Consider the following 14506-nt stretch of genomic DNA (forward strand, 5'->3'; position numbering starts at 1 on the left):
CTAGAAAGTTTTTATCTTACTTACTACCTAGGCAGAAAATAGCTCAGTTCTTTTTTCAAATATTGATTTAGAAAAAGCATTAATCTAAATGTATTTTAAGGAACTCGTCATTCTTGTATGATTTATATAGCCATGAAACCAGCAACACATAGTACATCTCTCTCTTTATGCGGGTGTGTGTGTAACATATTTTTGCTGATAACTGAAAAGGAAGGAAGACTAGTATAGCTCTATTTCGAGCTTATTATGCTCTCGTCAGCTAAACATACCCTTACCAGGATTTGAACCTGTAGACTTCTCCCTGCAAGGCAGGATTTTAACCTCTAGGCTACAGGCTCTCCTCCAAATCAGCTTGTACATATGCATGTGTGTGCGCACACACACACACTGTCATCTATCTATCTATCTATCTATCTATCTATCTATCTATCTATCTATCTATCTATCTATCTATCTATCTATCTACTGTATCTATCTGTCTAACATCTCTGTCTATATCTTTCCTTCCTTCCTTCCTTCCTTCCTTTGTTCCTTCTTTCCTTCCTTCAATCACCTTCCCTATTCCTCATTCTCATCGCCTTCCTTCCTTCCTTCCCCCCAAACTTATATTCTTGATTTAAAAACTTAAATCTTTGAACTAGTTCAAAAAAAAATATATTATAAGCCACCAAAGGGAATGAAATCTCTTTTATTTTACAAGGGAACAAACCCTCTTTTATTCCACCTATCTTTAGCTACCTATAAAGGCACATCAAAGATTAAACCTGCAGATTTAAGGAAGAGATCTTAAGATTCCTTGGGAAAACACCCAGACGCAAGCTGAATTTAAGCCTGGTTAACCTTCTGTTGTTAAAAGAACGTAGAAACCAGCCTTCCGGATTTAAGGATGACTTGCTTTTGACTTTTGAAAGTTGTTTGAAGGGTTCATTTGCAAACGACTAAAAATATGACAGCGCTTTGCTCAAAGGTCTCTGACCTTTTGTGTTTTTTTCACAGCAAGGACTTCATCCGAAATTAACTTGGAGAGAATCCAAAGGCTGTCTTTTCAATGGACATTAAAAAAAACAGAAAATAAAAAGTCCTACCGGAACTGTTAGGGACTATTTTAAGCCTCTATTACAAAACCATCGGAGTGACAGTCTTCCAATAATTTGTACCTTTCAGTACGGCAAGGGACAAACTTATTGCGTGGCATTCACCGATTTCTCTTCTGAGTTTGGTTGATTTATTTTCCTCGATAAACCTTTTGCTCAGAAACTGCCTGTGATGATTCTTGGCCGAACAAAACAGAATTACAGCGGTGCCTCTACTTACGAACTTAATTCGTTCCGTGACCAGGTTCTTAAGTAGAAAAGTTTGTAAGAAGAAGCAATTTTTCCCATAGGAATCAATGTGAAAGCAAATAATGCGTGCGATTGGGGAAACCACAGGAAGGGTGGAGGCCCTGAGTCCTCCCAGGATATTCCTAGAGAGGCCCCATGGAGGCTTCTCCCCGCCTTTTCCGCCCCTGTTTCCTCCCAGGATATTCCTAAATAGGCCCCACGGAGGCTTCTCCCTGCCTCTTCCAGTTACAGTTTCGGAGGCTCGGGTTTGTAAGTGGGAAATGGTTCTTGAGAAGAGACAATAAAATCTTGAACACCCGGTTCTTATCTAGAAAAGTTCGTAAGTAGAAACATAGAAGTCTGACGGCAGAAAAAGACCTCATGGTCCATCTAGTCTGCCCTTATACTATTTTCTGTATTTTATCTTAGGATGGATTTATGTTTATCTCAGGCATGTTTGAATTCAGTTACTGTGGATTTACCAACCACGTCTGCTGGAAGTTTGTTCCAAGGATCTACTACTCTTTCAGTAAAATAGTATTTTCTCATGTTGCTTTTGATCTTTCCCCCAACTAAGTTCAGATTGTGTCCCCTTGTTCTTGTGTTCAGTTTCCTATTAAAAACACTTCCCTCCTGGACCTTATTTAACCCTTTAACATATTTAAATGTTTCGATCATGTCCCCCCTTTTCCTTCTGTCCTCCAGACTATACAGATTGAGTTCATTCAGTCTTTCCTGATACGTTTTATGCTTAAGACCTTCCACCATTCTTGTAGCCCGTCTTTGGACCTGTTCAATTTTATCAATATCTTTTTGTAGGTGAGGTCTCCAGAACTGAACACAGTACTCCAAACGTGGTCTCATGAGCGCTCTATATAGCGGAATCACAATCTCCCTCTTCCTGCTTGTTATACATCTAGCTATGCAGCCAAGCATCCTACTCGCTTTCCCTACCGCCTGACTGCACTGTTCACCCATTTTGAGACTGTCAGAAATCACGACCCCTAAATCCTTTTCTTCTGAAGTTTTTGTTGGAGGTGTTCTTAGGTAGAGGTACCACTGTACTTGAAATGATCCCATAGGAAGGAATGCATTCTCTCCGCTCCATAGCATGGGGATATCAGCAGAATAATACATTTAATATAAAAATAAATCAAAACATTGACTCTCTTCAGCTGGCAACGACTAGGGGCTGGGATGTTGCAAAAGATGCTTTTTCTAATTATCTGGATTATCTTGGGGTTTTCTTTTCCTTTGGATACACTTCGAATTTGGAACTTTGATGTTATTGTTGATGGCAGTAAGATGATGTTTTGCAGAAAAACGGAATTCCCACAATGGACAAAGGGCTGCCAAAGTTGTTGAAATTAGACCGCTTGGATTAAAGAGAAAAACACACACAATTTGCTTTTGTTTTTAACTTGGAAACCACTTCTGGGTTTTGTGCTTTGTGGGTGGGGGGAAAAAACCCCAAACTGTGATTTGGAGTTTTACCAATCAGATAGGGTGTTGCTATAGAAATGGTTAGTTGATGTTACTAAGTAAAAAGTTGAGGTTTGTTGCTCTTCTCCTATTGCACCAAAGGGAGTTGGAAGACAACATCTCTTGTTTCTTTTTTCGTCTTTGATTGATTGATTGATTGATTGATTTTGTCCAATACACAATGAGGGTTTTAGTGGGTATACATGTAGGGCATTTAGGGGGACATGATCGAAGCATTTAAATATGTTAAAGGTTCAGGAGGGAAGTGTTTTTAATAGGAAAGTGAACCCAAGAACAAGGGGACACAATCTGAAGTTAGTTGGGGGAAAGATCAAAAGCAACGTGAGAAAATATTATTTCACTGAAAGAGTAGTAGATCCTTGGAACAAATTTCCAGCAGACGTGGTTGGTAAATCCACAGTAACTGAATTTAAACATGCCTGGGATAAACAAGTATTTTACTATGTGTATAGAAACATAGAAGACTGACGGCAGAAAAAGACCTCATGGTCCATCTAGTCTGCCCTTATACTATTTCCTGTATTTTATCTTACAATATCCATTGTAAGATAAAATACAGGAAATAGTATAAGGGCAGACTAGATGGACCATGAGGTCTTTTTCTGCCGTCAGTCTTCTATGTTTCTATACACATAGTAAAATACATAATGAAGGTTATAGAGGAGATACTCATAGTAAAATATATCTAAGAAAAAATAGAAGAGAAGATATAGGAATAGAACATATCAATGAAAGAATAGAAGAAGAGATATAGGAATAGAAGAAAGGTATAGGAGATATAGGAGAGCAATAGGACAGGGGACGGAAGGCACTCTAGTGCACTTGTACTCGCCCCTTACTGACCTCTTAGGAATCTGGAGAGGTCAACCGTGGATAATCTAAGGGTAAAGTGTTGGGGGTTTGGGGATGACACTATGGAGTCTGGTAATGACCTATAAAGTCCTTCATGGCACCGGACCAGATTATCTCAGGGACCGCCTTCTGCTGCATGAATCCCAGCGACCAGTTAGGTCCCACAGAGTGGGTCTTCTCCGGGTCCCGTCAACTAAACAATGTCGCTTGGCGGGACCCAGGGGAAGAGCCTTCTCTGTGGCGGCCCTTGCCCTCTGGAACCAACTCCCCCCAGAGATTAGAATTGCCCCCACCCTCCTTGCCTTTCGTAAGCTTCTTAAAACCCACCTCTGCCACCAGGCATGGGGGAATTGAGCTACTCTTTCCCCCTAGGCCTTTACAATTTTATGCATGGTATGTCTCTATGTATGTTTGGTTTTATAATAAGGGTTTTTAACTGTTTTAATATTGGATTGTTATATGCTGTTTTTATTACTGTTGTTAGCCGCCCCGAGTCTACAGAGAGGGGCGGCATACAAATCCAATAGATAGATAGATAGATAGACAGACAGATAGATAGATAGATAGATAGATAGATAGATAGATAGATAGATAGATAAATAAATAAATAACTAAATGAATGTTCCACGCTTCAACTTGCCCTACATGAGTCTGTTATCTACACCCCTATAACCATCTGGGTTGGTTCTGCAACCCAACAAAACCAACACAGACTTCAGAGGAGAATCAGAACTGCAGAAGAAACAATTGCTACCAACCTGCCTTCCCTTGAAGATCTGCACAAGTCAAAAAGAGGGCTGTGAAAATATTTACTGACCCCTCCCATCCTGGACATAAACTGTTTTAACTCCTACCCTCAAAACTACGTTGTACAGCACCCCAGAACTAGACAGAAGATAAGTTTTCCCCCCAAACGCCATCACTCTGCTAAACAAATAATTCCCTCAACACTGTCAAACTATTTACTTAAGACTGCACTACTATTAATCTTCTCTATTGTTCCCATTGCCCATAACTTCCCACTAATGATTGTATGACTGTAACTTTGTGGCTTGTATCCTCACAATTTATATTGACTGGTTCCTAATATTATTTGTTTACTTATTTGAATTCTGTGACAATCATTAAGTGTTGTACCTCCTGATTCTTGACAAATGTCTCTTTTTCTTTTATGTCCACTGAGAGCATCTGCACCAAAGACAAATCCCTTGTGTGTCCAATCACACTTGGCCAATAAAGAAATCTATTCTATTCTCTATTCTATTTTCCCCTTCCTCTTTCCCACTCTTTTCTTCTCTATTTTTTTTATTTATTATGTATTATAAAGTAATTTTAAAAAAGGAAGAAAAGGTTTCAGTTCCCATCCAAGAAACATCGTTTATTTTCTTCTTCTTCAGGTTTTTTTTTTCCAATGAACCCCACAGACCTCCACCTTAAAAAAAAACCCAGGTGTTTTTATGGAAAAGCACCTTTGGGACAACCATGGTTTGGATGACTGAGAATCTCATAGAAACACAGAAACATAGAAGACTGACGGCAGAAAAAGACCTCATGGGCCATCTAGTCTGCCCTTATACTATTTCCTGTATTTCATCTTACAATGGATATATGTTTATCCCAGGCATGTTTAAATTCAGTGACTGTGGATTTACCAACCACGTCTGCTGGAAGTTTGTTCCAAGCATCTACTACTCTTTCAGTGAAATAATATTTTCTCACGTTGCTTTTGATCTTTCCCCCAACTAACTTCAGATTGTGTCCCCTTGTTCTTGTGTTCATTTTCCTATTAAAAACACTTCCCTCCTGGACCTTATTTAACCCTTTGACATATTTAAATGTTTCGATCTTGTCCCCCCTTTTCCTTCTGTCCTCCAGACTATACAGATTGAGTTCATTAAATCTTTCCTGATACGTTTTATGCTTAAGACCTTCCACCATTCTTGTAGCCCGTCTTTGGACCCGTTCAATTTTGTCAATATCTTTTTGTAGGTGTCATCACGAATTGGACACCCCTAAATTAGACATTGCCAGTTTAGTCGAGCTTCAAAATGGCAAGAATAGTTCGGTGGCAAGATTCGCGCGGTGTATATGGATGATTTGGTATACTTACCCAACTCTTTCGACACGGGTGACGCAACAGCAATATCGCCTACTTTTGCAATACCGTCATAATAAGCTCTTCCGGCAAGGACCATACCTAATTAAAGAAAAAGGGAGGAAGGGGAAGGAAAGCTTATTGTCAACTCGGAAGCCATCTTCTACTACTACACAAGGGGAAATAGCTAAACCGTCTTGTAGACAAAGTAAGGTATTATTTGTTAGATTTCTATGCCGCCCTGAGTCATCTGAGAAGGGCAGCATAGAAATATAATAAATAATAACAATTAATAATAATAGTAGTAATCATTACCATCATAATATAGAGCTCTTGCATAGGAACCAAGGTCATCCCGGGATATCTCCGGGACCGTCTTCTGATGCACGAATCCCTGCAACCAGTTGGCCTTCTCCGGGTCCCGTTGACTAAACAATGTCGTTTGGCGGGACCCAGGGGAACAGCCTTCTCTCTGGTGACCCCGGCCCTCTGGAACCAACTCCCCCCAGATATCAGAGTTGCCCCCACCCTCCTTGCCCTTCATAAACCCACCTCTGTCGTCAGGCATGGGGGAATTGAGATATTCCCTTCCCCCTAGGCTTATAAAATTTATGCATGGTATGCCTGTATGTATGATTGGTTCCTCAAATTGGGTTTTTTTACATTACTTTTAATATTAGATTTGTTCATATTGTCTTTTTACTGTTGTTAGCCGCCCCGAGTCTACGGAGAGGGGAGGCATACAAATCCAATAAATGAATGAATGAATGAATGAATGAATCAATCAATCAATCAATCTCAACAGGTAGCAGGTGGTAGGAGGAGGAGCAGAAGTGACCGAGGGAGCCCGTCGCCTGATTGGACCATGTGACCTATGACACTTGGGGAGGGAACCATTTGCTCTTTTAACTCCATGGTTAGCCATGGGAAACTTTTAGAGTTGGGTTTCACTAGCTGTGCCGATATGATGTGCCCAATCAACACGTTCTCTGAGGAACGTCCCGAAAAATCGATTCCCAGAAGCACACACAACTGATTCAGCTGGATTCATAAACTTGCAAACATCCCTCCCTGGGATTTGATCCTGCAGCCTCTGTGCCTTGACCATTAACCTCTAGGCCGCAGGATCTCATCCTTTCAGCTTTCTACCAGGGAAGTGTTATATGTTTTTTCTATTGAATCACCCTGGTATACCCAAATATGGGAGGAACGTATTGCTTCCCAGAGCCATTGTCGAAGCAGTTAATTAATTTTTTATTAATGAATTAATACACACACACAAACACAAAAAAAATAGGCGAAAATATCCAAAATCTCGCTCTCACGCAAAAGCCAAATCTCATATGGGGGTGTGTTGGGGATGCCCAGCTGTGCACGCATCTGGAATTTTCCTACCGGAGCTGGGCTACTGCCCATCAGTGGCTATCCCCCACTTTTTACTTATTTATTTTGTCCAATACACAATAATACACAATGAAGGTTATAGATATAGTAGAGAAGATATAGGAGATATAGGAGAGACTATAGGACAGGGGATGGAAGGCACTCTAGTGCGCTTATGTACGCCCCCTTACTGACCTTTTAGGAACCTGGAGAGGTCAACCATGGATAGTCTAAGGGTAAAATGTTGGGGATTAGGGGATGATACTACAGAGTCCGGTAATGAGTTCCACGCTTCGACAACCCGATTACTAAAGTCGTATTCTTTACAGTCAAGTTTGGAGCGGTTAACATTAAGCTTGAATCTGTTGTGTGCTCTTGTGTTGTTGTGGCTGAAGCTGAAGTAGTCTTTGACAGGCAGGACATTGCAGCATATGATCTTGTGGGCAATACTTGTTTAAGGCGTCGTCGTTCTAAGCTTTCAAGACCCAGGATTGTAAGTCTAGTTTCGTATGGTATTCTGTTACGGGTAGAGGCTTCCAAGTGGCTTAAGATGGCAGGATCTAAATCCTATTTACAATTCTAGCACTCCCTTTACCCTCCATTCCTTGAACGGAGAACAAATGAATTGGACGTTGTCATGTTTGCTAAGCAACTGGTGTTTTTTAAACATTGACGAGAAACGGCTCCCACGGAGTAGGAAGTCTATAATTTTCCTTCTCAGCCAGAGTGGAGATTTTAATCTTTCTGGAGGAAGGGTCTAGTTCTGCTTCACATCAAAGCCGAACCAGTTCGACGTTTTAATGAAGCCAGAGTGCTCATTATTTCCATAAATACGTCTGCACGTGATGTTAATTTATTAGAATCATATCTTGCCTTGTTAATTCAGGATCTCGGTTGCTTCCGCTTATCTGTATGTGTTGTTTCGTTTTAATATGATAGGGTTTTAGTTATTTCTTTTAATATTAGATTTGTGCTACTATAATTTATTAATTTATTATTTATTATTTTATTTATTAATTGTATTTGTATGCCAACCCTCTCCATGGACTCAGGGCGGCTCACAACAAACATAGAATACATAGTAAAACAATTTGATCCAATTAATTACGATAATTATAATAATATTGTTTTTATCATTGTTGTGAGCCACCCCGAGTCTTCGGAGAGGGACAGCATACAAATCTAATATATTATTATTATTATTATTATTATTATTATTATTATTATTATTATTATTATTATCTGGTCTGCCATCAATCACCCTAACCCAGGGGTAGGCAAAGTTGGCTCTTCTATGACATGTGGACTTCAACTCCCAGAATTCCTGAGCCAATCATGCTAGCTCAGGAATTCTGGGAATTGAAGTCCACATGCCGTAAAAGAGCCAACTTAGCCTACCCCTGCCCTGGGAGATACTGTATTTTTCAGATTATAAGACGCACCGATATTTCAAAGAGGTAAGTAAGAAAAACATTTTTTTGTGTCCTCCCCGCCTCCCAGGAGTGCTCCGCAGGCCTCCCAAACCCTCTGCGCACCCGGTCACAATTCAAAGTGTTGGTCATCACCTATAAAGCCCTTCATGGCACTGGACCAGTGTATCTACGAGACCGCCTCCTGCCGCACGAATCCCAGCAACCAGTTAGGTCCCACAGAGTTGGTCTTCTCCGAGTCCCGTTGACTAAACAATGTCGTCTGGCAGGACCCAGGGGAAGAGCCTTCTCTGTGGCGGCTCCGACCCTCTGGAATCAGCTCCCTCCAGAGATTAGAACTGCCCCACCCTCCTTGCCTTTCGTAAACTCCTTAAAACACACCTCTGCTGTCAAGCGTGGGGGAACTGAGACATCTCCCCCTGCCTATGTAGTTTTTGTGCATGATATGACTGTAGGTATGTTTTTATATATTGGGGTTTCTTCCTTTTTAGACTTTTAAATGTACTATTCTTATTTTAGATTCTAACTATTAGATTTGTCATTATATATTGTTTTTATCACTGTTGTGAGCCGCCCCGAGTCTACGGAGATGGGCGGCATACAAATCTAATAAATAATAATAATAATAATAATAATAATAATAATAATAATAATTAAATAAAAGCGCCCCCATTTTTGCAAAAAATGGTCCATTTTCCAACTGGTTTTTTCACAAAAACGAGGGTGTTTTTGGCTTCCCCCAACTCCCAGGCGCACTCTACAGGCCTGCCAGACTAGATGGACCATGAGGTCTTTTTCTGCCGTCAATCTTCTATGTTTCTAAGAATAATTCTGTGCTTCTACTGTTAAATTTTCCCAGCCAGATGCTGACAGAAAAAGTCAGCTGGTTTCACTTATTGGCCAAGTGATTTGCTCAACTACTGTAGTGATTAAACACTGGTGTTTAAAACGGCTATAAAATTGGGCCCAGTCAGATGACGATTCACTTTATGACCATTCCAATTTTGGTCATAAATTGAGGACTCCAGTCAAGACCATTGAGACTATAGTCAGTGTCTTACCAAATAGCCAAAAGCTATTTGGTAAGAATCAATTTGCATAGAGCACATAAAAATACCATGCATTATATGCCCATGTTACACCAACACTCCGCAGTCTGCACTGGCTGCCGATCAGTTTCCGGTCACAATTCAAAGTGTTGGTTATGACCTATAAAGCCCTTCATGGCACCGGACCAGAATATCTCCGGGACCGCCTTCTGCCGCACAAATCCCAGCGACCAGTTAGATCCCACAGAGTGGGTCTTCTCCGGGTCCCATCAACTAAACAATGTCGTTTGGCGGGACCCAGGGGAAGAGCCTTCTCTGTGGCGGCCCCGGCCCTCTGGAACCAACTCCCCCCAGAGATTAGAATTGCCCCCACCCTCCTTGCCTTTCGTAAGCTACTTAAAACCCACCTCTGCCACCAGGCATGGGGGAATTGAGATACCCTTTTCCCCTAGGCCTTTACAATTTTATGCATGGTATGTCTGAATGTATGTTTGGTTTTTATTATAATGGGTTTGGGTTTTTTTTAGTATTGGATTATTATTATATGCTGTTTTATTACTGTTGTTAGCCGCCCCGAGTCGCCGTAGAGGGGCGGCATACAAATCCAATCAAGAAAGAAAGAAAGAAAGAAAGAAAGAAAGAAAGAAAGAAAGAAAGAAAGAAAGAAAGAAAGAAAGAAAGAAACCAATAATAAATATACAAACAAACAAACAAACAAATAGCCAAAAGCATACATATAATCGATTTGCAAAGAGCACATAAAAATACCCTGCGTTATATTTAAATGATGCAATTGGCAGGGCTTTCCTTTAAACAGAGTGCAGTGTTAAATCAAATGGATGTAAATGGAGGTTTCGAAGGCTCCTTCAATCCGTTTCCATCATGTTTTTAATTTTGCTGCTTTCCAAAAAAGCTGTTTGAGTGGAAAAATATGTCTCGCAGGCGGACTGGAGGGAAGCCACATGTATTACATCTTGACGAGCTGCCTTTAAAGTCCCGAATTGCACCGCGAGGAAGAGAAAAAAATAATAATCTAAAATTATGCGAGTCCCAAACAAGACCATCATCTCCAAGAATAGACCGTCTTTTGATATCATGCCAAAGTGGGGCAACTTCCGTGATCGGCCAGCAAATGGAATCCCACCCACCCTTTCTCCGGTCTCCTGCAGCCCCTTGTGGAGCAAATAAAATTCAAGTGAGACACCCACCACTCTCCCCGACAAAATTTTAAAAAAATTGGAATCTAACTGTTGGATTTAATGCTTGCTTTCACTAGCAGAAGAGAAATAAGCTTGAAGACAAGTCAAAACAGAAAAATCTCAGTGATCTAGGTAAGTGGTTAAGATGCTGGCAAAGACGATTTGAATATTGCCCACAAGATCATATGCTGCAATGTCCTACCGGTCAATGACTACTTCAGCTTCAACCGCAACAACACAAGAGCACGCAACAGATTCAAACTTAATACGAACCACTCCAAACTTGACTGTAAAAAATATGATTTCAACAATCGAGTTATCGAAGCGTGGAACTCATTGCCGGACTCAATTGTGTCAACCCCTAACCCCCAACACTTCTCCCTTAGACTCTCCACGATTGACCTCTCCAGGTTCCTAAGAGGCCAGTAAGGGGCGTACGTAGGTGCACTGGTGTGCCTTTCGTCCCCTGTCCAATTGTCTTTCCTTTCTCTCACTTATCATATATATTCTCTTCCTTTCATACATCCTCTCCTCTAAGTTCACTTTTACCCTTATATATATTACCACATGTCTATTTTTCTTCCTATGTATTTGTGTATTGGACAAATGAATAAATAAATAAATAAATAAATAAATAAATAAATGAATGAATGAATGAATGAATGAATGAATGAATAAATAAATAAATAAATAAAATAAACCAGGAGACTGTGAGTTCTAGTCTTGCCTTAGACATGAATGAAGGCTGGGTGATTTTGGGCCAATCGCCAAGAGACAGTGAGTTCTAGTACCACTTTAGATATGAAAACTGACTGGGTGACTTTGGGCCAGTCACCAGGAAACAGCGAGTTCTAGTCCCATTTTAGGCAGGAAAGCAAGCTGGGTGACTTTGGGCCAGTCACTAGGAGACAGTGAGTTCTAGTCTCGCCTTAGGCATGAAAGCTGGCTGGGTGACTTGGTGCCAATCACCAGGAGATGGCGAGTTCTAGTACCATTTTAGATATGAACGTTGATTGGGTGTCTTTGGGCCAATCATTAGGAAATAGTGGAACCCTAAACTCAAATTTAGAGAGAAAAGCTTAACTAATATCAACAAATATCAACAAATCAAGCACTATTATACCATTGAAAAAAATGATAAATGATTGATATAATAACAAGAAAATTATAAGGTTGTATTTACGTATTAAATATGTAACAATTATTAAAAGGAAGATTTTCCTTTGTATATTAGACATAAGCTGCATGCCAATTACACTACCCTTTAGGTAGTGCAATCTTAAATAATGATACCAAATATGTTATGTATAAAGCAAGATGCTTTATTCCTTTTTCCTTTTTCTTCTTCTCTTTTCTTTTTCTTTCCCCTTTTTTCCTCTTTCTTATATGTTTATATTGTCACCATGTCGTTTTTTGTTATATGTTTTTAATGTATATATTTAATAAAATCTTTAAAAAAAAAAAAAGGAAATAGTGAGTTCTAGTACCACTTTAGCTATGAATGTTGACTGGGTGACTTTGGGCCAATGACCAGGGGGTAATAGAAACATAGAAGATTGACGGCAGAAAAAGACCCCATGGTCCATCTAGTCTGCCCTTATACTATTTTCTGTATTTTATCTTAGGATGGATATATGTTTATCCCAGGCATGTTTAAAATCAGTTACTGGGGATTTACCAACCCCGTCTGCTGGAAGTTTGTTCCAAGGATCTACATACTACTCTTTCAGTAAAATAATATTTTCTCATGTTGCTTTTGATCTTTCCCCCAACTAACTTCAGATTGTGTCCCCTTGTCCTTGTGTTCACTTTCCTATTAAAAACACTTCCCTCCTGGACCTTATTTAACCCTTTAATATATTTAAATGTTTCGATCATGTCCCCCCTTTTCCTTCTGTCCTCCAGACTATCCAGATTGAGTTCATGAAGTCTTTCCTGATACTTTTTATGCTTAAGACCTTCCACCATTCTTGTAGCCCGTCTTTGGACCCGTTCAATTTTGTCAATATCTTTTTGTAGGTGAGGTCTCCAGAACTGAACACAGTATTCCAAATGTGGTCTCACTAGCATTCTATATAGCGGGATCATAATCTCCCTCTTCCTGCTTGTTATACCTCTAGCTATGCAGCCAAGCATCCTACTTGCTTTCCATACCGCCTGACTGCACTGTTCACCCATTTTGAGACTGTCAGAAATCAGTCAGTGTTTTGAGTTCCAGTCCCGCCTTAGGCGTCAAAGCTGGCTGGGTGACTTTATGCCCATCACTAGGGTGATGGTGAGTTCTAGTACCACTTTAGATATGAAACCCAACTAGTTGATTTTGGGTGGGTGACTTTGGACCATTGATTCCCTCAGCCCAACCCACCTCGCAGGCTTGCTGTGGGGGGAAAATAGAAGGAAGGAGTATTATATATGTTTGCGGCCTTCGATTATTGATAAAATAACAACTATGAGATTTTTTTAAAAATAGCATCAATAAAAGCCCAGTAAAATCCTCTCCCACAGCAGCAGGTCCAAATTTACATGTGAATTTTGGACTTTCTCAGGCACCTCCTAAATATGGGTGGCTACTGTTTTGATTTTTGGGGAAGCGGGCTGCTCCGGTTTACATTTATTTATTTTAAAGCTACTGCGGAATGAATTTGGATCCCTGACAATAAATAAATAAAGATCCCAATAAGATCAGCAATGACTCATATTGAGGTCGGCATGTTGTCCCTTTGCAACAGCGATCGTCCAGCTGTGCAACCCATAAAGTACATTAAACTCCTGCTGATGCGTCAAGATTTTCCTATAATGCAGGGAACGAAAAAAAAAGAGGCTTTTGCTAATATTTCATAGCTGATCACCTGGATGTTTCTCTCAGATGACGGGGGTGTTTTTTTTTTACAAGCCTCATAAAACTTGACGATCGGCAGAGCAGACCAAATATTTATGGATGGAACGAGGAAGCCGCAAAGCTTTCAATCTCAAAATATGACTATTTGAGTTCCTCGTTTGGAAAAACATTCTGAAGTGTTTACTCCAGATGACTGATGTTACTCGCATACATAAACCGATAGTTCCTCGGTTTACAGTGATTTGTTTAGGGACTATTCGCAGTTACAAGGGTCCTGAAAGTGACTTTCCCCCCCGCACTTTAGGCATCCCCTGTGGTCACGTGATCAAAATTCGGGCACTTGGCCACTAGCATTTATTGATGACCGCTGGACTGCGTCATGTGATCGCCATTTTTAACCTTCTCGGCTGGCTTCCATCAATGACTGGAGCAGTTGGATTCACTTAACAAAGGTTTGATTCTTTCTTTCTTTCTTTCTTTCTTTCTTCCTTCCTTCCTTCCTTCCTTCCTTCGTTCATTCATTCATTCATTCATTTATTGGATTTGTATGCTGCCCCTCTCGGAAGACTCGGGGTGGCTAACAGCAATAACAAGACAGTGTACAATAATAATCCAATACTAAAAATGATTAAAAACCCATTAATATAAAAACCAAACATACATACAGACATACCATGCATAAAATTGTAAAGGCCTAGGGGGAAAGAGTCTCTCAATTCCCCCATGCCTGGCGGCAGAGGTGGGTTTTAAGTAGCTTACAAAAGGCAAGGAGGGTAGGGGCAATTCTAATCTCTGGGGGGAGTTGGTTCCAGAGGGCCAGGGCCGCCACAGAGA

General features: G+C 40.4%; 1 protein-coding gene across 1 annotated transcript in view; it reads right to left on the reverse strand.

The window, feature by feature from the left end:
- Positions 1-14506, reverse strand: part of BAIAP2L1 (BAR/IMD domain containing adaptor protein 2 like 1) — a 76922-nt gene that overhangs the window by 37067 nt on the left and 25349 nt on the right. The window contains exon 3 of the mRNA XM_070761256.1: positions 5788-5874. Within this exon, the coding sequence (XP_070617357.1) occupies positions 5788-5874 (87 nt within the window). The remainder of the gene's footprint in view (positions 1-5787; positions 5875-14506) is intronic.

Source organism: Erythrolamprus reginae, chromosome 9 (assembly GCF_031021105.1).
Source record: "Erythrolamprus reginae isolate rEryReg1 chromosome 9, rEryReg1.hap1, whole genome shotgun sequence".
Lineage (NCBI taxonomy): Eukaryota > Metazoa > Chordata > Lepidosauria > Squamata > Dipsadidae > Erythrolamprus > Erythrolamprus reginae.